The 20,729-nt window shown below is 47.2% G+C and overlaps 2 protein-coding genes and 1 long non-coding RNA gene across 14 annotated transcripts in view; 2 read left to right on the top strand and 1 right to left on the bottom strand.

Annotated features, from left to right (window-relative positions):
- LOC118312171 (CSC1-like protein 2) overlaps window positions 1-13,060 on the bottom strand; it is a 23,057-nt gene extending 9,997 nt beyond the window's left edge. For 2 of the 7 annotated variants that reach the window (XM_035636548.2, XM_035636550.2), the window contains exons 1-16: window positions 12,793-13,060; window positions 7,881-8,086; window positions 7,545-7,624; window positions 7,387-7,425; window positions 6,221-6,311; window positions 4,997-5,034; window positions 4,731-4,873; window positions 4,575-4,637; window positions 2,325-2,376; window positions 1,667-1,775; window positions 1,506-1,576; window positions 1,284-1,364; window positions 1,059-1,182; window positions 757-890; window positions 490-627; window positions 255-408 (exon numbers count right to left, since the gene is read on the bottom strand). In XM_035636548.2, the coding sequence (XP_035492441.1) occupies window positions 255-408; window positions 490-627; window positions 757-890; window positions 1,059-1,182; window positions 1,284-1,364; window positions 1,506-1,576; window positions 1,667-1,775; window positions 2,325-2,376; window positions 4,575-4,637; window positions 4,731-4,873; window positions 4,997-5,034; window positions 6,221-6,311; window positions 7,387-7,425; window positions 7,545-7,624; window positions 7,881-8,045 (1,482 nt within the window). In that variant the 5' untranslated portion in view covers window positions 8,046-8,086; window positions 12,793-13,060. Of the gene's footprint in view, window positions 1-254; window positions 409-489; window positions 628-756; window positions 891-1,058; window positions 1,183-1,283; window positions 1,365-1,505; window positions 1,577-1,666; window positions 1,776-2,324; window positions 2,377-4,574; window positions 4,638-4,730; window positions 4,874-4,996; window positions 5,035-6,220; window positions 6,312-7,360; window positions 7,458-7,544; window positions 7,625-7,880; window positions 8,087-10,002; window positions 10,625-12,792 lie in introns of those variants that run through there. The other 5 variants (XM_035636549.2, XM_035636552.2, XM_035636551.2 and 2 more) reach the window with 5 other exon arrangements.
- Window positions 1,632-11,752, top strand: LOC124850477. The gene is made up of 2 exons (XR_007031330.1): window positions 1,632-1,768; window positions 11,702-11,752. It is a non-coding gene; the product is annotated as an uncharacterized LOC124850477 (long non-coding RNA).
- srd5a2a (steroid-5-alpha-reductase, alpha polypeptide 2a) lies at window positions 11,986-20,729 on the top strand. 6 transcript variants are annotated; one of them, XM_035636559.2, is made up of 7 exons: window positions 11,986-13,036; window positions 13,755-15,259; window positions 15,975-16,338; window positions 18,478-18,641; window positions 18,717-18,818; window positions 20,172-20,400; window positions 20,603-20,729. In XM_035636559.2, the coding sequence occupies exons 3-7, from the start codon at window positions 16,040-16,042 to the stop codon at window positions 20,667-20,669; spliced, it is 861 nt and encodes a 286-aa protein (XP_035492452.1). In that variant the 5' UTR covers window positions 11,986-13,036; window positions 13,755-15,259; window positions 15,975-16,039; the 3' UTR covers window positions 20,670-20,729. The 6 variants fall into 6 exon arrangements, with proteins under 6 accessions (XP_035492452.1, XP_035492453.1, XP_035492451.1 ...); XM_035636560.2 differs by lacking the exon at window positions 11,986-13,036 and having other exon boundaries at window positions 13,596-14,461; window positions 15,220-15,259; XM_035636558.2 differs by lacking the exon at window positions 11,986-13,036 and having other exon boundaries at window positions 13,596-15,259.

Below are 20,729 nucleotides of genomic sequence, written 5' to 3'. Positions count from 1 at the left end.
GGTCAGAACACAGGTCACGGGTCAGAACACAGGTCACGGGTCAGAACACGGGTCACGGGTCAGAACACAGGTCATGGGTCAGAACACGGGTCAGAACACAGGTCAGAACACAGGTCATAGGTCAGATCACAGGTCAGAACACAGGTCATAGGTCAGAACACGGTTCAGAACACGGGTCACGGGTCAGAACACGGGTCACGGGTCCGAACACGGGTCACGGGTCAGAACACGGGTCAGAACACGGCGGTCCTCACGTTTAGATACTCGACAGGCTTGGTGACGTTGAACTTGTCCATGGTGGAGATGATGATGGCGGGCGTGGTGAGGAAGAAGAGTAGGAGGAAGAGGATGCAGTTGATGATGAAACAGCGGATCCACCAGGAGATTCCGCCCAGCGACAGGTGCTCCCTGCAAGAACACACAGCATCAGCTGACCTGTTAGTTTGTGTGTGCCGGTGCGTTTGTGGCGGTTGGAGCTCGTGGACGTACCAGCGGACGTTCTGCGGGTCGGGCGCGTACGAAACACTCCAGTTGTGAACGTGAAGCACGTCGCTGAACTGAGACGAACCGGGCTCCTGACGACAGCGACAGCCCTGAACCTGACAGGCGTTAAAGTCCTTCAGGATACTGAGGAGACAGAGGGGGCGGGGCCACCGCAGAGTACATGTTATTAAAAAATATAAACCAACGACGCCAGACAGAGTGACGATCGGCGAGCGAGGGTTGGTGTGGGGGCGGGGTCAGGGCGGGGCTCACATGGCAGTCATGGCCTCATTCTGGAAGGTGACGAAGGCCATGCCCAGTGGTTTGGTGTGGACCTTCTCCTTCTCCTTCCTGTACTCCTCCTTCAGCTTGGCCTCCGTCTTGGTGTAGTAGCTCACCGCCTCCTCCTGCAGGACACACAGGGTAGTGACAGGCTCAGGGTTAGCATGTTAGCACGTTAGCACAAAGGCTTACACTGTGAATGTGACGATGTGTAGAATCAAGTGTAAAGTTCTGTTGGTGTCTGTCTGTCGCCGTGTGAACAGCTGTGTCTGTGACTGGGGGCGGAGCTTCACCTCCTCGCAGCCGGTGATGGCGCAGCAGCAGAGGTGTCCACAGGGTTTGGGGTTGATCATGGTGGGAACGTGTTCCTTCGCCATCAGGTCGGTGAAGAACTTCTTACTGCGCTCTGTCTTCTTCCTGTTACACAAACAGAGATCAGGAAGTGATGTCAACGCTTGTGTCGCGTTCCTGTCGGACTCGGTCAGCACTCTGTATCCCAGCATGCACTGGGCCCTCACCTCTCTGCGTTCAGTGACATCAACTTGGCCACGTTGTAGCAGATCCGGGCCTCCAACACGGTGCAGTTCTCATACGCCTGCCTGGAAACCACAGAGAGGACGAGTTCAACCATCTGTACCATGTGACCAGGTTCCACCACCGACCAATGAACTGTCAGTGACACCCTGTCTGTGGTCACATGTAACTACAGACGCCGTGAGGAGGCAGCTCAGTGAACTTACTCAAAGTGCTGTTTGATCTGACTCTCCTCAGCGTACTTAGAGATGCCGTTGATAAATAAAGTGCGTTTCACCTGCAAGACAAAAAACAGGGATTAACAGAATCACGATCACACAGTGGAGGGACGGCGCCAGGCGACTTCCTGAGCTTTCAGTTCTCCTACCAGGTCGTCCTCCTTGTAGTGCATCTTGGACGTGTGTCTCCTCATGCTGTAGACGGTCAGCAGCAGATACATGAAGGCAAACACAGTGTGGAGCCACAGCAGGTTCGTCCTGCACAGAACAAAACCCACTTTAGTACAACTAACAGTCTCTCTGTGCTAAGCTAGGCCAACAGTTTCTGTCTGCTTCCAGTCTTTGTGCTAAGCTAGGCTAACAGTTTCTGTCTGCTTCTGCTTTTTGTGCTAAGCTAGGCTAACAGTTTCTGTCTGCTTCCACACTTTTTGCTAACCTAGGCTAACAGTTTTCCGTCTGCTTGTACTCTTTGTGCTAAGCTAGGCTAACATTTTCCCCTTGCTTTCACTTTGTGCTAAGCTAGGCTAAGAGTTTCCCCTTGCTGTCACTCTTTGTGCTAAGCTAGGCTAACAGTTTCCCCCTGCTTCTACTCTTTTTGCTAACCTATGCTAACAGTTTTCCCTGTTTCCACTCTTTGTGCTAAGCTAAGCTAAACACAGTTTTCAGATTAACTTGTTTTCTGCTTTGACGTTTATTCGAATTTTTCACATTAAAAGCCTCCGGGAGGCTCAGAGGGAAACAATTGTTCTCTGGGTCTTTTAATGTGAAACAACAACACAGGAAGTGGTTCTACTGAGCGGAACTCACCCCGACTTCAGGTTTGCTATCGTGGTGCGTCCAAAGCTGTAGGCGTTGTTTTCTGGAAAAAAGACGAGAAGAAGTTTTTCAGGAAACACGTCACAGATAAAACTGTGTCGCTCGTTCACAAAATTTTTAAATAATTCTCAACAGTCTGCAAAACAACAATCAGTCTATTTAGCAGCTGTTCCCGAGCTCTTGATCATGTCACATGATCTTCTCTACGTGTTACTGAGGTCGACCTCAGACCGTCTTCGTCCTCTTAAACCTTCTGCTCAAATGTGACTTACAATCTTTTAAAACATTAACAAACATATATGGAAAAAAAACACACTGACACTGACTATATATAAAGATGGTCAGAGACTGTATATAAAGATGAACACTGACTATATATAAAGATGGTCAGAGACTGTATATAAAGATGAACACTGACTATATATAAAGATGGTCAGAGACTGTATATAAAGATGAACACTGACTATATATAAAGACGGTCAGAGACTGTATATAAAGACGATCACTGACTGTATATAAAGACGATCAGAGACTGTATATAAAGATGAACACTGACTATATATAAAGACGGTCAGTGACTGTATATAAAGATGATCAGTGACTATATATAAAGATGGTCAGAGACTGTATATAAAGATGAACACTGACTGTATACAAAGACGATCAGAGACTGTATATAAAGACGATCAGAGACTGTATATAAAGATGAACACTGACTATATATAAAGACGATCAGAGACTGTATATAAAGACGATCAGAGACTGTATATAAAGACGATCAGTGACTGTATATAAAGATGATCAGTGACTATATATAAAGACGGTCAGAGACTGTATATAAAGATGAACACTGACTGTATATAAAGACGATCAGAGACTGTATATAAAGACGATCAGAGACTGTATATAAAGATGATCACTGACTGTATATAAAGACAATCAGAGACTGTATATAAAGACGATCAGAGTCTGTATGTAAAGATGATCACTGACTGTATATAAAGACGATCAGAGTCTGTATGTAAAGACGATCAGAGACTGTATATAAAGACGATCAGAGACTGTATGTAAAGATGATCACTGACTGTATATAAAGACGATCAGAGTCTGTATGTAAAGACGATCAGAGACTGTATATAAAGACGATCAGAGACTGTATGTAAAGATGATCACTGACTGTATATAAAGACGATCAGAGTCTGTATGTAAAGACGATCAGAGACTGTATATAAAGACGATCAGAGACTGTATATAAAGACGATCAGAGACTGTATATAAAGACGATCAGAGTCTGTATGTAAAGATGATCACTGACTGTATATAAAGACAATCAGAGACTATATAAAGACGATCAGAGTCTGTATATAAAGACGATCAGAGACTGTATGTAAAGATGATCACTGACTGTATATAAAGACGATCAGAGTCTGTATGTAAAGATGATCACTGACTGTATATAAAGACGATCAGAGACTATATAAAGACGATCAGAGACTGTATATAAAGACGATCAGAGACTATATAAAGACGATCAGAGACTGTATATAAAGACGATCAGAGTCTGTATATAAAGATGAACACTGACTGTATATAAAGACGATCACTGAATGTATATAAAGATGATCAGCAACTGTATATAAAGACGATCTGAGTCTGTATATAAAGATGAACACTGACTGTGTATAAAGACGATCAGAGTCTGTATGTAAAGATGAACACTGACTGTGTATAAAGACGATCAGAGTCTGTATATAAAGACGATAAGAGTCTGTATATGAAGACAATCAGAGTCTGTATATGAAGACGATCAGAGTCTGTATGTAAAGACGATAAGAGTCTGTATATGAAGACGATCAGAGTCTGTATGTAAAGACGATAAGAGTCTGTATATGAAGACGATCAGAGTCTGTATGTAAAGACGATCAGCGACTGTTTATAAAGAGGGTCGGTGATATACAGTTAATATGATGACACCTATCTTCTTCCTCTCGTTGTACTAAAATGAAACTAAAATATCTCAGGTTCAGGAGGCCGCCATCTTGTGCTGATGATGTCAGTTGTAGCAGTAGTGATGGTGGAGTGGATGCGTGGCATCGAGGCCCCGTCCACATAGTCACACCAGAAGACGTCCTCTGGTCTTTGAGTGTTTGTGGTCGTACGTTCTGAATCTCTACCCTACTGAAACACAGTGAGGACACAGTGGAGCTAACACCACCTTCTACCATCAGACAGCTGCTGTACCTTCTTTAGACGGAGGTCCGGGGACGCCTCGGCTGAGGAACGCATCTTTACTGATAATTCTGACTAAAACCAACGAGACACAAGGCGAGAAACACAGTGAATCCGCGGGCATCGGCAGACGTGAGGGGTGGAGCCTGATGTCGGCAGTGTTCTTACCCAGCAGGTCTCCGGAGAAGTTGACGGGCAGCACAATGCCGACGGAGAGGACGCCCACTATGACCAGCAGGCCGATGATGTGACGCTGGAAGGAAAGGTAGTGGACGGCATCTTCGCCACACTTCTCCCTGATCTCTTCATCCCTGCAGGACGAGGACGGCTCAGTCAACAACATGAAGATTCACACACAACATGTCACCTCCTGCCACCAGGGGGCGTCGGTCAGAGTGAGATGATGAAACGACCTTTAACTCATGGACACTCACTTTATTCTGAAGATGGCCGTCAGCCACGAGCAGAAGCCCTGCAGGTCAAACGCAAACCACAGATGTCTGAATCAATATTTAGATACATATATGTATATATATATATTCATTCAGCCTTCGCCAGTCTATCACAGGGCCACATACAGAGACAAACAACCATTCACTCTCACATTCACACCTACGGTCAATTCAGAGTCTCCAATGAACCTGACCCCATTCTGCATGTCTTTGGACTGTGGGAGAGAACCCACGCATTCACGGGGAGAACATGCAAACTCCACACAGAAAGGCCCTGGTTGAACCGGGATTGGAACCCAGAACCTTCTTGCTGTGAGGCGAAAGTCCTAACCACTACACCACCGTGCAGCACTCTATATATATATATATATATATATAAAAAAAATGATTTTCTGTGTATAACATGAAGATTCTGCTGCAGGTGCAATCAGGTGTGTGGGCGGGGCTCAGGTGGACCTCTGACCTGCTCACCCCTAAACTGGATTATCATCAACAGATTAAAGGCAACAGACTCTCACTGATCCCACGCGCGCGCGCGCGCACACACACACACACACACACACACACACACACACACACACACACACACACACACACACACACACACACACACACACACACACACACACACACACACACACACACACACACACACACACACACACACACACACACACACACACACACACACACACACCAAGTGACGCATCAATGGAGGATAAAGAGGAGGAGCAGAGATAAAGAGGAGGAGGAGAGATGAAGAGGAGCAGTGATGAAGAGGAGGAGCAGAGATGAAGAGGAGCAGTGATGAGGTCGAGGGGCAGTGATGATGAATAGGAGCAGAGATGAAGAGGAGCAGTGATGAAGAGGAGGAGCAGAGATGAAGAGGAGCAGTGATGAGGTCGAGGGGCAGTGATGATGAATAGGAGCAGAGATGAAGAGGAGGAGCAGTGATGAAGAGGAGGAGCACAGATGAAGAGGAGGAGCAGTTATGAAGAGGCGCAGTGATGAAGACGAGGGGCAGTGATGATGAAGAGGAGCAGAGATGAAGAGGAGGAGCAGTGATGAAGAGGAGGAGCACAGATGAAGAGGAAGAGCAGTGATGAAGAGGAGGAGCACAGACGAAGACGAGGGGCAGTGATGATGAAGAGGAGCAGAGATGAAGAGGAGGAGCAGTGATGAAGAGGAGGATGAAGGTGTCTTTACGTTGTCTCTCTGGTCGAAGTCGACGGAGCTGGAGACAGACGTCAGGCGCTCGTAGCGGTCGGGCGTCTCCGAGTGCATCGCCGAAGCAACACTGTGGAGACAGAGAGGGAGGAGTCAGCTGACCGTTAGCATGTAGCCTGGTCCACCAACACGGGACACTTAACACAGAGTGGAGCTAACAGGAAGTAGAATCAGCTGTCCACAGAACAGGAAGCTGCCTCTCAACAGGACAGATGTGTCCAGACCGGTTCTGTCCCGGTTCTGTCCCGGTGTTTTTGCTCCGGCTGGGTTAAACACTGAAATAATCAGACTCACTGTGTTCTGTGGTGAACGAGGGCTAATCTGTCAGGTTAGCTAACGAGCTAAGTAGCACGTCACAGGGTCACGACACACTGAACCTCAGACACAAACGTTACCTTTTCACTGGCTCATAGTTATCTCTGTCTCGTCTTCGGCTGGAGCAACATTCACATGGAGACAAGTGTGGAGCAGTGTTAGCATCACGTCTGTTAGCAACACGTCTGTTAGCATCACGTCTGTTAGCAAAACGTCTGTTAGCAACACGTCTGTTAGCAAAACATCTGTTAGCAACACGTCTGTTAGCAAAACGTCTGTTAGCATCGTGTCTGTTCGCCTGTTAGCGCCACATCTGTTAGCAACACGTCTGTTAGCAAAACATCTGTTAGCCTGTAAGCGTCACGTCTGTTAGCATCACGTCTGTCAGCCTGTTAGCGTCACATCTGTAAGCATCGCGTCTGTTAGCATAACGTCTGTAAGCATCACATCTGTTAGCATCACGTCTGTTAGCCTGTTAGCGTCACGTCTCTTAGCATCACGTCTATTAGCGTCACATCAGCAGAGAGACGCTCTTTTCCATTTAAATATCACACACACACTTCTCATGATGTATGGGGGGTGATTGGTGCTACAGTGAAGCTGCCCTGTTGATTAAACTGTTCACTGTTAATCTTACATGACAGTAACACATACACCCCATACATAACACACACACACAAACTGAAATGAAGAAGAAGAAGAAGAAGTTGTTAGTGCACCAATCAGAGAGCAGAACCCTGTTAAATGAAACCAGAAGAGGAGGAGGAGGAGGAGGAAGAGGAGTAAAGATGTTAGCGGACAAACCAAACATGGAGGAAGCAGCAACATACTATTCCCGCTCCTCCTGGTCGTTGAAACGCTTCTTCAGTCTTCAGGATGAGAAACAGAAAAAACCCCGCTGCTGTGAGAAAGAAACGTCACCGAGACGATGACGATAACAACAACAACTCTGACGGTTCGTACAGAAGAAGAAGAAGAGTGTGTTTACCTGTCTGCGTCGGTGACCAGCGCCAGGCGACCATAGTCCCACGCAACTTTCCGCAGAATAGAAAAGACAAAGAGCAGCACCTGAAGAAGAGAGACAAAGACGTCCTGTTAGACGAGTGTGGTTGCTGTGGTAACAGGTCACATGGTGGTCACATGTTGGTCAATGTGGATATTCCTCCAACTGTGATGCTGCAGTATTGATTTTTCCAACAGTCAGTGAACATCACTGCCAACAGCTACCACAATGCACTGCAGCTTTCATTTGTGTGTGAACAGTCAGTCCGTGTGCAGCAGTGAGCGTGTGCAGCACTGAGCGTGTGCAGTGGCGGCGACTCACCAGGAAGCACATGAAGTCGAGGGCGAGCACGGTGGGCACGCCTCCGAATGGGAGCCCCTGCAGCACCGTGCTGCGGATGCGAGCAGAGTAACAGTAATCCTTGGACCCACTGTTAGCAGAGCAGTTGTCCTGACCGCCACACGCCTGGCCGCCACTGAACACCATGGTTACGGTCTGAGCGCGGTCACTGACTCATCTCTGAGAACCTGAGGGAGGAGCAGAACTTTATTAACAACGCCAACGTGTGACCACAACAGCCGTTCATTTAACCTAAACCTACTGATTATTGAAATATTATTGGACCAGAATAATATACATTTATTAATATATATCTATAATGAGATTATGGATCTGGAACAAACATCTCAGATCAGGAGCAGGATGTTTTACTTTTTTCTTCGGGAGGTTTGAAGATAAAAAAAAGACAACATTATTTATTAAAGGATCAGTTTGACGACTCAAGCGTCCGGCTCCACTTCCTGCTCAGCAGGCGAAACACGGATCAAACACAAACATGGCCTCTGCCATGTCCCGTCTACCAACTGTGGTGTGTGTGTGTGTGTGTGTGTGTGTGTGTGTGTGTGTGTGTGTGTGTGTGTACTACAGTTCCCAGCATGCATCAGGCGGCTCCCTCCACTGTGACCTAATGATCCCGTTGCCATGGCAACGCTGACTGTGCAGCTCCTGACCCAGTTTTTACACCTCAGAGGATGTTTGTCACAAAACATAAGTGACAGAGCTCCGGCTGATGACAACATCATCATCCTCATTACATCTGAAATGTGTCCTAAACATCCACTCTCTCTCTCACTGAGGCATTCTGAGACTATAATGTTCATGATATGCAAATAACACAGCCCCCGCCCACAACAGCTGCTCTCTCTAAGTTGACCGGTGGAAGAATGTGATCAACAAGATGGTTAGAGATAACATCACAAACTGCTAATGCTAACGCTAACTATCTGCTGACACACCTGCCGTCCTCTCATAGATGCTAACTGCTAATGCTAACACTAACTGTCTGCTGACATAACTGCTAATGCTAACGCTATCTGTCTGCTGACACATTCCTTCCTCTCATGATGCTAACTGCTAAAGCTAACTGTCTGCTGACACCTGCCATCCTCTCATGATGCTAACTGCTAATGCTAACTGTCTGCTGACATACATGCCATCCTCTCATGATGCTAACCACTAATGCTAACTGTCTGCTGACATACATGCCATCCTGTCATGATGCTAACTGCTAATGCTAACGCTAACTGTCTGCTGACACACCTGACGCCTGGTGCCTCTGCTGACTGGAAGTTTTTCGGTTTCTTTGCCTCACATTTTCATATTCGACAGTGATTGGTTTTCTGAATTGGTGACGTAACAAATCTAGCTTGAACAGGATTCGTTTGAATTTCAAATTGCAGAGAAGTGAAATTTCCTCCTCCAGAAGAGGAATGTGAAAACACCAGATACAAGTCGCTGTAGTCAATGTCAGCCATGTTCAATGACAGACACTTTAAAAACATCAAGATTCTCTATGGAATTCTGCAGACTCTGATTTCTATGTGGATGTCATCAGAGATGATGATGACATCAGAGAATCATCAGGACGCAGTTTATTGATGTTGGAGCTGTAATGTTCTCCTGAGCCTGTGGGGGCGCTGGTGCTGATAGGCTTCATGTCTGTTTCATCTGACTGTTGTCATGGTGCAGCAGCAGCATGACTCATCTGACTCCTTCAGACTCAAGAGCGCGCACGCACACGCGCACACACACACACACACACACACACACACACACACACACACACACACACACACACACACACACACACACACACACACACACACACACACACACACACACACACACACACACACACACACACACACACACACACACACACACACACACACACACAGGTCGACACATCGTAACGTTTTGAAGCCATGTTTTTTTAAACTAGACACACAATTTGGGCCGTGGCCTGACTGAGAGCTCGTCCACCTACACCTGCGACCTGGACGGTACCAGCTGTCAATCACACACACGGTGCTTGGTCTCTTTATGGTCTGTAAATGGATCATAATGTAAAAAATGAACATCATGTGTCAAAGAAGACTTGAACCATAATCTCTTCAGGTCAAGTGAGAAGTCGAGTCGCCCTCTGCTGGTCAGTACACAGAGTACAGGCTTCACTTCCTGTCCCATGTGTCATGTGACTTCCTGCTCGTCAGTGTGATGTCATTGTCTTCATGTCTGTGCCCAGAGCCGACTAATGAGAGTCGCGACAACTCTGTTCACTCCAATGGACCAGTCAGATCACGGAGCCTCTGAATGGATCAAAGGAGCGTCTGTGTTGAGACGTTTACATAATCAGATTGTTTATGATCAACACATCTGAATCTCATCAACATGTTAGTGGATTATGATTTATGATCATTTATGATTTAAGAAAACGTATTAACTAGCTACATAGAGGAACTACATCGGCATGTCACTGCTTTATTGTAAATCAATATATTTATTGACGACTAATTACCAAAGATCACAGTTCTGTCTCTGAACTATCTGAAGTCGACATTTTGGACTTCCGTTGTCGTGACTCTTATTAGACGGCTCTGTCTGTGACCACATGGTCTCTGAACAGCTCCGCCCACATCAGGAAGTCACCTGCTGAAGCTTCTGAACGAGAAAAATTGCTGAATCATCCTGAAAACAAAAAAACAACAGCGTGCGGCCACAGATAACAGGCGAGTGTGTGCGAGTGTGTGTGTGTGTGTGTGTGTGTGTGTGTGTGACAGCTCATATCTGAACGAACACGACTCAACGTCTCTGAAGTTGAGACCGTTTCAATTTAACTCCTGCACGTCGTCGATGACATCACTGTGACATCATCGTGGTCGAGAAACTAATCAGCAGATTGATAATCAATAAAAATCTTCTTTGGTTTCAGCTGTTCTGATGAAACGCTGCATTAAAGTGCTTTCATAAAAATTTGGACAAATTAAACTCAAAAGCAAAAGTTCAGACGTTTGTTCTTCCTGGAGGTCAGTGAAGGCAGCAGTGTCACTTCACAGTCCGACTCACGTGTGGGATTTCACAGCTTCAACAACAACAACAACAACACTGACTCCTTATTTAACATTTGCTGAATTACACATTCATTAAATCTGTAACTTTCTGATCAAAGATCCTAACCCTGAACAGACATTTGAGACAGATATTACTATTAATTGATTATTACTGATTATTGCCTCAGTTATTGAGTCTGTAACATGTGAGAGAACAGAATGTGTCCATGTGACTAGAATATTCATAATTGCCTGAGAAATAATAATTTGTTGATCAGAATAGCTTAATTGATCCACGCAGCTCCAATAATCATGAGTTATTACTCCACTCCGTGTTCACGTCAAACTATGAGATGAAATATGAGTTCAACATTTCAGATCATTGATCATTTCTTTGTTGATATGATCAGCTGATATATTTCACTGTCACATTGGTCCAGTTCTAATTTTTACATTCATTATGAATCACAAATACAAACAAATATATTAAACTTAATAAAGAAAATAAACATATTTAATGTGAAATACAAATATTAATGCATCTTGTCTGATTTGTTTTCATATCGATCAACAAACTGATATTGATTATGTCAGTGACAGACTCACTTGTTATTACTGATCAATCTAAAGTATCAATGATTCATCGGACCGAACCCTGAACAGATCTGCTTTATTCACAGAATTATCAGATTTATTGATTATTAACGATGGTTTCTTGTTGATCGACTGATCGATTCCTTCGATGTTCAACAGAAAAATTATTCATTGACAGAAGAAGATCCACGTGAGACCAGACCCCTACAGACCAGAACCATAAAGACCAAAACCCAACAAACCACAACCCTACAGACCTTATAGATCCATACAGACCCTTACACACCTTCCAGACCACTACAGACTTCTACAGACCACTACAGAACCTAACAGACCCCTACAGACCTTACACTCCTTTCAGACCACTACAGACTTCTACAGACCCCTACAGAACCTTACAGACCCCTACAGACCATACAGACCCCTACAGACCTTACATACCACTACAGACCTTCCAGACCCTTCAAGACCACTACAGACCTTCCAGCCCCTCCATACCAATACAGATCTTCCAGACCCCTACAGACCACTACAGACCTTCCAGACCCTTCAAGACCACTACAGACCTTCCAGACCCTTTCATACCAATACAGATCTTCCAGACCCCTACAGACCACTACAGACCTTCCAGACCACTAAATACCTTACAGATCCCTACAGACCTTCCAGACCACTAAAGACCTTACAGACCCCTACAGACCTTACAGACCCCTACAGACCTTACAGACCACTAACGACCTTACAGACCCCTACAGACCTTCCAGACCCCTACAGACCTTCCAGACCACTACAGACCCTTACAGACCTTACACACCTTCCAGACCACTACAGACCCTTACACACCTTCCAGACCCCAACAGACCTTTCAGACCACTACAGACCACTTCAGACCACAACATAACCTTACAGACCCCTACAGACCCCTACAGACCACTACAGGACGGAGGAGACAGGACGGAGTCTAAGGTGATGCTGGTTCAGAGGCTCCAGTCGGGCCGAGGTGAACCAGGCTGCAGACGGACGGACTGACGGCCCGGTGTGTCCTCTGCGCACACATTATATAACCAGACTCCCCTCCAACGACCCCGGGTGGAGCTGTCGGGTGGAGCGGGTTGATGAGCCGCAGCCAGGCCGCCGGTCGAGGCTGCAGCAGCGGCCTGGCTGCGGCTCATCAACCCGCTGACGAGATCGCACAAAGCCGCTCATGATAAACCAGAGACGCGATTAGAAGAAGAAGCAGCAGCTGGTACCTGATCCGATCCGCCGCTCAACGAACACACGTCACCGCAGAAAGAACCTCCGTCCGCCGCAGCGCCGCCATCCGAGACACGAGGCCGGTCCGGGTCCGAGGAGCGAGCAGCACCGCCGGGTCAGAGAGAGAGTCCCGCCGCAGGAGCGTGTCCCTCAACCGGCTGCTTAGTCCGCTGCACCCCGCTGCTCCTCCGCCGGGTGTCGGTGGTAAAATGGAGGTGGCGTCTCTGGGAATAGAAACACGTGAGGATGAGGAGGAGGGGGGGGAAGAAGAGGGGAGGAGGAAGAGGAGGAGGAAGAAGAGGGGGAGGAGGAGGAGGAAGAGGAGGAGGAGGAGGAGGAGGAGGAGGAAGAAAAGGGGGAGGAGGAGGGGGAGGAAGAAGAGGGGAGGAGGAAGAGGAAGAAGAGGAGGAAGAAGGGGAGGAAGAAGAAGAGGAGGAAGAAGAGGGGGAGGAGGAGGAGGAAGAGGATGAGGAGGAAGAAGAGGGGGAGGAGGAGGAGGAAGAAGAAGAGGAGGAGGAGGAGGAAGAAGAGGGGGAGGAGGAGGAGGAAGAGGAGGAGGAAGAAGAGGAGGAGGAGGAGGAGGAGGAAGAGGAGGAGGAATTGGAGGAGGAGGAGGAAGAAGGGGAGGAAGAAGAAGAGGAGGAAGAAGAGGAGGAAGAGGAGGAGGAAGAAGAGGAGGAGGAGGAAGAAGAGGGGGAGGAGGAGGAGGAGGAGGGGGAGGAGGACGAGGGGGAGGAAGAGGAGGAGGAGGAAGAAGAGGAGGAAGAAGAGGGGGAGGAGGGGGAGGAGGAGGAGGGGGAGGAAGAGGAGGAGGAGGAAGAGGGAGACGCCGCTGCGCTCATAACAATAACACTAGTAACAAGAAGAAGAAATCTCATAAACAATCAAGTTGAAAATAGTTTTAAATAATCATATTAAATATTTTATCAAATATTAATACTATGAATTTCTGGTTCAGGACACCTCTTCAGTCACTACCCCGCCTCGAACAGCCAACCATCCAGACCGAACCCCTCAGTGGACAACTTCATCAGAGAAGGATTCACTACAGCCCAGTAGCCACCAGAGGGAGCCACCGCACCACCAGAGAACAGTCACGAACCACACGGGACCAAAGCACTAAAGGACACACCAGCCCCCCCTCACCATCCCAACCACCAGCACTAAAGCAGCACCCCCCCCCCCCCCCCCACTGCTCTGCAGAACACAGGTCCTAGCAACACTCCTGAATAAAATTCAACAGCTCTTCACAGAACTCAATAAAAATATAAAATCAACTCCACTTGCCCACTTCATTCCACAACTCCAAAACACTATCGAACTTATGAGCACAACCCTGATGCTCGGCACCCCGATGGAAACACCCCCCACCCCTGCAAAAAACTCCAAACATGCATCACTGCAATATAAATCTGGTCAAACATGTGGAGAACCTAACTAAACCCCACCAAAGCTCAGCTCATCCTATTCACCAGACTCAACCACCTCAAACCAACTCTCCCCTCACCCTGGCCAGAGGCAACGTTTCTAGGAGTGACATTTCAAAGAAACATGACCTGGACCACCCACATCAATAACCTGGAAAGACAAGGAAACCACAGACTCAACCCTCTCAAAGCACTCAGCGGACACAAACACGGAGCATCACTGGAAATCACCCTCAAGGTTTATCAAACGTACATCAGATCCATATTTAGCCTGGACCACAGCCTCACAACACCAATTCAACAGACTACAAATCATCCAGAACAAGGCAACACACATGGCACCCAGACTCCCACAGTACATCAGCACCGACTACATCCACAGAATGTCTGGACTCAAAACAATACAAGAAAGAAACCTCATCCTCACAGAAAAATACATCCATAGAGCCATTCACAACCCAGCAATGACACAGCTAATCCACGAATTACAATGGGCCACCGGACACCCCTCTCCATAATCCTTCAAAAACAAACCACCGTAACCTCCAACAGTAACCCATAGCTACACTTACGGTCAATTTACCCATCCCATCTACACTCCACACACCCCGTACAGGCATCATTCTTCCTATACAATGTTTTATTTTACATTATTTATTTATTTTCTTACTGTGATCTTAATACCACAACTGCCAGCCACCTCCAGACACACATACACACACCATTAGTCTATGCCCAGTTATGTTGGCTTATTCTGTTCTATTTTATTTATTTATTTATTTATTTACTTTTTTGCTTGAATCCATGTGTGTGTGTGTGTATCTTCTTTTTCTTCTTTCTCTTTAAATTTTCAATATTATCTACTTATTTTTTTAATCAATTAATTGTTTTAGACCCCAAAAAATTTAAAATAATTATAAATTCTGGTCACATGCTGCATCCAACCCTCTCGTGGGCTCCTCCTCCACGTACTCGTCGAACCGGTTCACTGGGAAGTTTCCACCGACGTCACAAAGCTACTCCTGAACTCACCATGGTAAGACAGTAACCTGTCCGTCTCTCTCTGTCTCTCTGTCTGTCTGTCTTTCTCTCTCTCAATACAATTTTTCAATTCAAAGATCTTTATTGGCATGAAAGTTTTAAACAACTATGTTGACAAAGCATAAACATACAATTGTACAAAGATTCGGACGGAACACAACAAACAGTGACACAACATTAAGATTGATTATATTCATTATATACACATTATATAAACAGTGTGTGTGTGATTCCCTGTCCCTCAGGTTGTGGCATGTTAAAACATAGCGCAGCAACATTTGCTCTGTCTCCTTCTCTCATGAGTTTCTTGAGTTGTGAGACGTCGTCGATCTGAAGTCACAGTTGAACTTGAATTGTGTTTGGAGAGTGTTGTTGTGAGACAGGTCTGTCTGTCTGTCTGTCTGTCTGTCTGTCTCTCTCTGTCTCTCTCTGTCTCTCTCTGTCTGTCTGTCTGTCTGTCTGTCTGTCTGTCTGTCTCTCTGTCTGTCTGTCTGTCTCTCTGTCTGTCTGTGTCTCTCTGTCTCTCTCTGTCTGTCTGTCTCTCTCTGTCTCTCTCTGTCTGTCTGTCTGTCTGTCTGTCGGACGGGGCGTCATAACTCTTTTATTATGTCCAGGATGTTGATTATATCTTCTATACTGGTGTCATGACAGGTCGAGGATCAGCTGACCAGTTATAACTTCTTCACTTTATATAATTCCTCATGTTGAAGATTGTACCTGACTCCGCCCCCGGGCTCACGCCCCTCCCCCCGGCGGAGCGGAGCAGCACAGCGGGATGATGGAGTGTCTGGATCCCGTCGTGTTCTTCCTGAGCGGGGCTCTGATCACCGGGGGCGCGCTCTTCCTGTGGGCACAGACCCGGAGGCGCACGGCCTACGGCCGCTACGTGTCCGCGGAGGGTCGCTGCTGTCCGGCCCGGCTGGGCTGGTTCCTGCAGGAGGTCCCGGCCTTCCTGCTGCCGCTGCTGCTGCTGCTGCTGACCGGCGGGGCCGGGGGGGCCGGGGGGGCCGGCGGGGCCGGCGGGACCGGGCGGACGCTGCTGCTCTGCACCTTCATGCTGCACTACTTCCACAGGTCAGAGGTCACGTGATTAGCGCCAGTGTTAGTCATTCCAGAGAATCGAGTCAAGTACAACTTCAACTTTAACATACTTGTACTTTATTGAGTATTTGTATAGAATGTAATAATTCATCTCTCATAACAAACTGTGATCAACAAGTACGTGAATCAGTGAAGTGGGCAACTGTGGCTCAGGAGGTAGAGTCGGTTGTCCACCAGCCCGTAGGTCGGCGGTTTGATTCCCAGTCCGCGTGCCGTTTTGTCCTCGAGCAAGACACGTAACCCTGAGTGTCCTCTGACAGTGTGACTTGTTCTGTGAAGAGTCTGATCGATGGACAGTCACAACTGAACCAGTGTCCAGCGCCGCCTGGGAATGTTGGCGCCCGAGGTCAGATTGTTGATCGGCATAAGTATCGACGGTGCAGGAGGGGCCGTGCACCGGGGCCCAGAGGCTTACAAGGGCCCATGACGGGACTTATATATGTAGAGATAGATATATATATGTGTGTCGTGACCTCGGTGAGTTCCCTCCGCACAAAGCACACACACTGTCTGACTCAGGATGAGCACTTTATTCTTTGACACACTTTATTTCCGTGCCGCCCCGGCTGCTCCGGTCCAAACAGCCAATCAGGGCCGGTTGTGAGTTGGTCCGTTGTTGCTGTTTGGCAGAAGAAAACTGCTTCGTCTGAACAACAATGTGAACCTTGTGAAATGTATCAGGAGACAAAGAGATGACTCATCACAGATGTAATGACATGAAGAATCTGAAGCACGGGACTCTGCTCAGGGTCGTCGGGTCACGACCTCGGGATCCATCACTGGACCCACCAGGGGTCTGGACTACGAAGCAGGATTTGCGGTTATCGAGATAACTTAAGCTTTAACTCTGGTGTTCTCATACGAAGCCGGTTCTCTTCTTATCGGCATGAATCACCATGGTTACTCATGCTGAATGGCTAACCTGCTGCGGAGCAGGTGATGTTCCAGATATGAGATCAAAGCCTGTCAGCAGCCCAACTACTGACCAATCAGATCAGTGGAAACCAGCGTCATGGTTCACAGCCTCCCGTCAGGATCAGAGGAGTTCAGAGTAACGTGAACAGATATTTATGAATGGGTGGAATCATGTTGCTGTTCCAGACATGTGTCCGCCTGAACTTCTAATAAACAGAGGGAAAGATTATCACACTAAATACATAGACACATTAATACTAGAGCTTAATTTGAATTCAATAAAGATGATTTGATTCCCGACAGATTCATTTAGTTTATTTTTCTATCACTGCAGCTCGGAACAACACGAGGAGACTGTGGCGATAAATAGTAACTAAACCTACTACTATCGTTTATTAGAACAATATTCCGCATGATCATAGATCCGATTGACTTCATCACACATGAACGTCTTCTCTGCTTCAGCAGCAGACACAGTGACGTCACTTCAACGTTTATCGTGAAGACTTGACGTCACTGAATGTGCTACAGCAGCAATCAATAATCAGTTATCACCACATTTCTCTGAGATATGCTTCATCATAAACACTTACACCTGTGAAGAGGACCTGACCCGGAATACAATAATTCTGGACGTGATGAGACATGAAGCGTTTCCCAATAGAAGATTGAAAAGGCTTCACGTGTTCAATGTAAGATAACATCCAGAATTATAGGAGTCCGGGTCAGATCCTCTTCACAGGTGTAAGTCTTTTTTAATTTTAGTTGTTTGATTATATTATATTTTCATTTCACTTTGTGGAATGTCACTTTTACATGTCGCTTAAACCAAATCGACCTGCGTGTATCAGCGTTTCTTTTTCATATCATATTTAAAACTTTATTCATGGTTCTGAACATGTCACTTGTAATAACTTATCCCGGATATGTTCAACTCTCTTCGAAGAACAGGCCCCAGGGCGAGTTGGATTGTTTGTTTTTCCTTTAAAAGACTCAGTCTATGTTTGGCTTCTGTTAAGTGAATCTGTTTGACTCTGTTTTCATTCAGCACACACTGGGCTGAGGTCCAATTGTCAAATTTAGGAAAGGTGCTTCAATGCTTCCTTTCCTATCTCCTTGAGCAGAGGCTACACTGGCCTCTCAGTCCTGGTTCAGCCCAGCGGACTCACTAACTGGACGGACCTCAATCTGTTTCAGGAGTTTCATCTACGCCCTCCGGACCAGGGGTCGACCCGTCCCCCTGACAACCGTCCTCTACGCCGCCATTTTCTGCTCCCTCAACGGCTTCCTGCAGGGACACCACCTGCTGCACTGCGCCCGCTTCGACCACACCTGGCTGAGCCGCGCTCGTATGGCCGCAGGTGAGTCACAGCCACACCCACCAGGTCAACAGGTCCCCATGACAACGTGTTACACTCTGTTTGTGTTCTGTTCAGGTTCACTTCTGTTTGTCGTTGGTTTGAGCATCAACATCCACAGTGACCTCATCCTGCGTCGCCTGAGGGAACCTGGAGAGGTCGTCTACCGGATCCCCCACGGTACGAAGACCAGGTCCAGGAAGGATCCTGGTCCACGTCACATCCTGATCCACACCAGATACTGATCCATGTTACATCCTGATCCCACCAGATACTGATCCACATTACATCATGATCCCACCATATCCTGGTTCACGTCACATCCTGATCCCACCAGATCCTGATCCACGTCACATCCTGATCCCACCAGATACTGATCCACATTACATCCTGATCCCACCAGATCCTGGTCCACGTCACATCCTGATCCACACCAGATACAGATCCACATTACATCCTGATCCCACCAGATCCTGGTCCACATTACATCATGATCCCACCACATCCTGGTTCACGTCACATCCTGATCCCACCAGATCCTGATCCACGTTACATCCTGATCCCACCAGATACTGATCCACATTACATCCTGATCCCACCAGATCCTGGTCCACGTCACATCCTGATCCACACCAGATCCTGATCCACGTTACATCCTGATCCCACCAGATCCTGGTCCACGTCACATCCTGATCCACACCAGATCCTGATCCACGTTACATCCTGATCCCACCAGATACTGATCCACATTACGTCCTGATCCCACCAGATCCTGATCCGCATTACATCCTGATCCCTCCAGATACTGGTCCACGTCACATCCTGATCCCACCAGATCCTGATCCGCATTACATTCTGATCCCTCCAGATACTGGTCCAGGTCACATCCTGATCCACACCAGATCCTGATCCACATTACATCCTGATCCACACCAGATACTGTTCCACATTTCATCATGATCCCACCAGATACTGTTCCACATTACATCCTGATCCACACCAGATCCTGATCGACATAACATCCTGATCCCACCAGATACTGGTCCACATTACATCCTGATCCCACCAGATCCTGGTCCACATTACATCCTGATCCCACTAGATACTGGTCCACATTACATCCTGATCCCACCAGATCCTGATCCACATTACATCCTGATCCCATAAGATCCTGATCCACATTACATCCTGATCCCACTAGATACTGGTCCACATTACATCCTGATCCCATAAGATCCTGATCCACATTACATCCTGATCCCACCAGATACTGATCCACATTACATCCTGATCCCACCAGATCCTGATCCACATTACATCCTGATCCCACCAGATCCTGATCCACGTTACATCCTGATCCCACCAGATACTGATCCACATTACATCCTGATCCCACCAGATACTGATCCACGTTACATCCTGATCCCACCAGATACTGATCCACACCAGATCCTGGTCCACGTCACATCCTTATCCACACCAGATACTGATCGACACCAGATCCTGATCCACGTTACATCCTGATCCCACCAGATCCTGATCCACAACTCACTGTGGTACTCACATGGTTCTCCTCAGGGGGGATGTTCCACTTCGTGTCCGGGGCGAACTTCTTTGGTGAGATCGTGGAGTGGAGCGGATACGCCATAGCCTCGTGGTCGTTACCGACCTTCGCCTTCGCCTTCTTCACCGTCTGCTCCATCGGGCCCAGAGCCTTCCACCACCACAGGTACCTGTCTGTGTGTCTCCTCCACCACCACAGGTACCTGTCTGTCTGTCTGTCTGTCTCTCTCTTCCTCCACCACAGGTACCAGACCAGGAGCTGAACAATCCTTCACGTACAACATCAAATATTTAACTTCATGTTTTCACTCCGCTCGGCTTCACACCAGGACGTCCTGTCTGTCTGTCTGTTGTCTAACTGTCTGTCTGTCTGTCTGTCTGTCTGTCTGTCTGTCCCGCAGAGACTACCAGCAGAGGTTTGATGATTATCCTCGATCCAGGAAAATCCTGATTCCTTTCATACTGTGATGAACCAATGGTCTCATCATGGTGACCTGCACCACCTCCTCTCCACCTGTGACTCCACCT

This window comes from Scophthalmus maximus, chromosome 8 (genome assembly GCF_022379125.1).
Source record: "Scophthalmus maximus strain ysfricsl-2021 chromosome 8, ASM2237912v1, whole genome shotgun sequence".
Classification (NCBI taxonomy): Eukaryota; Metazoa; Chordata; class Actinopteri; order Pleuronectiformes; family Scophthalmidae; genus Scophthalmus; species Scophthalmus maximus.
Note: the sequence above shows the minus strand (reverse complement) of the source record. Positions and strands in the feature narration are given on the sequence as shown.

Excerpts from the sequence above, each read along its gene's own strand:
- srd5a2a (XM_035636559.2), top strand. The coding sequence starts at position 16,040 with ATGATGGAGTGTCTGGATCCCGTCGTGTTCTTCCTGAGCGGGGCTCTG. Across the intron at positions 18,819-20,171 it reads CGTCTACCGGATCCCCCACG|ATCCTGATCCACAACTCACT; the intron begins GTACGAAGACCA and ends TGATCCCACCAG. Across the intron at positions 20,401-20,602 it reads TGTCTCCTCCACCACCACAG|AGACTACCAGCAGAGGTTTG; the intron begins GTACCTGTCTGT and ends TCTGTCCCGCAG.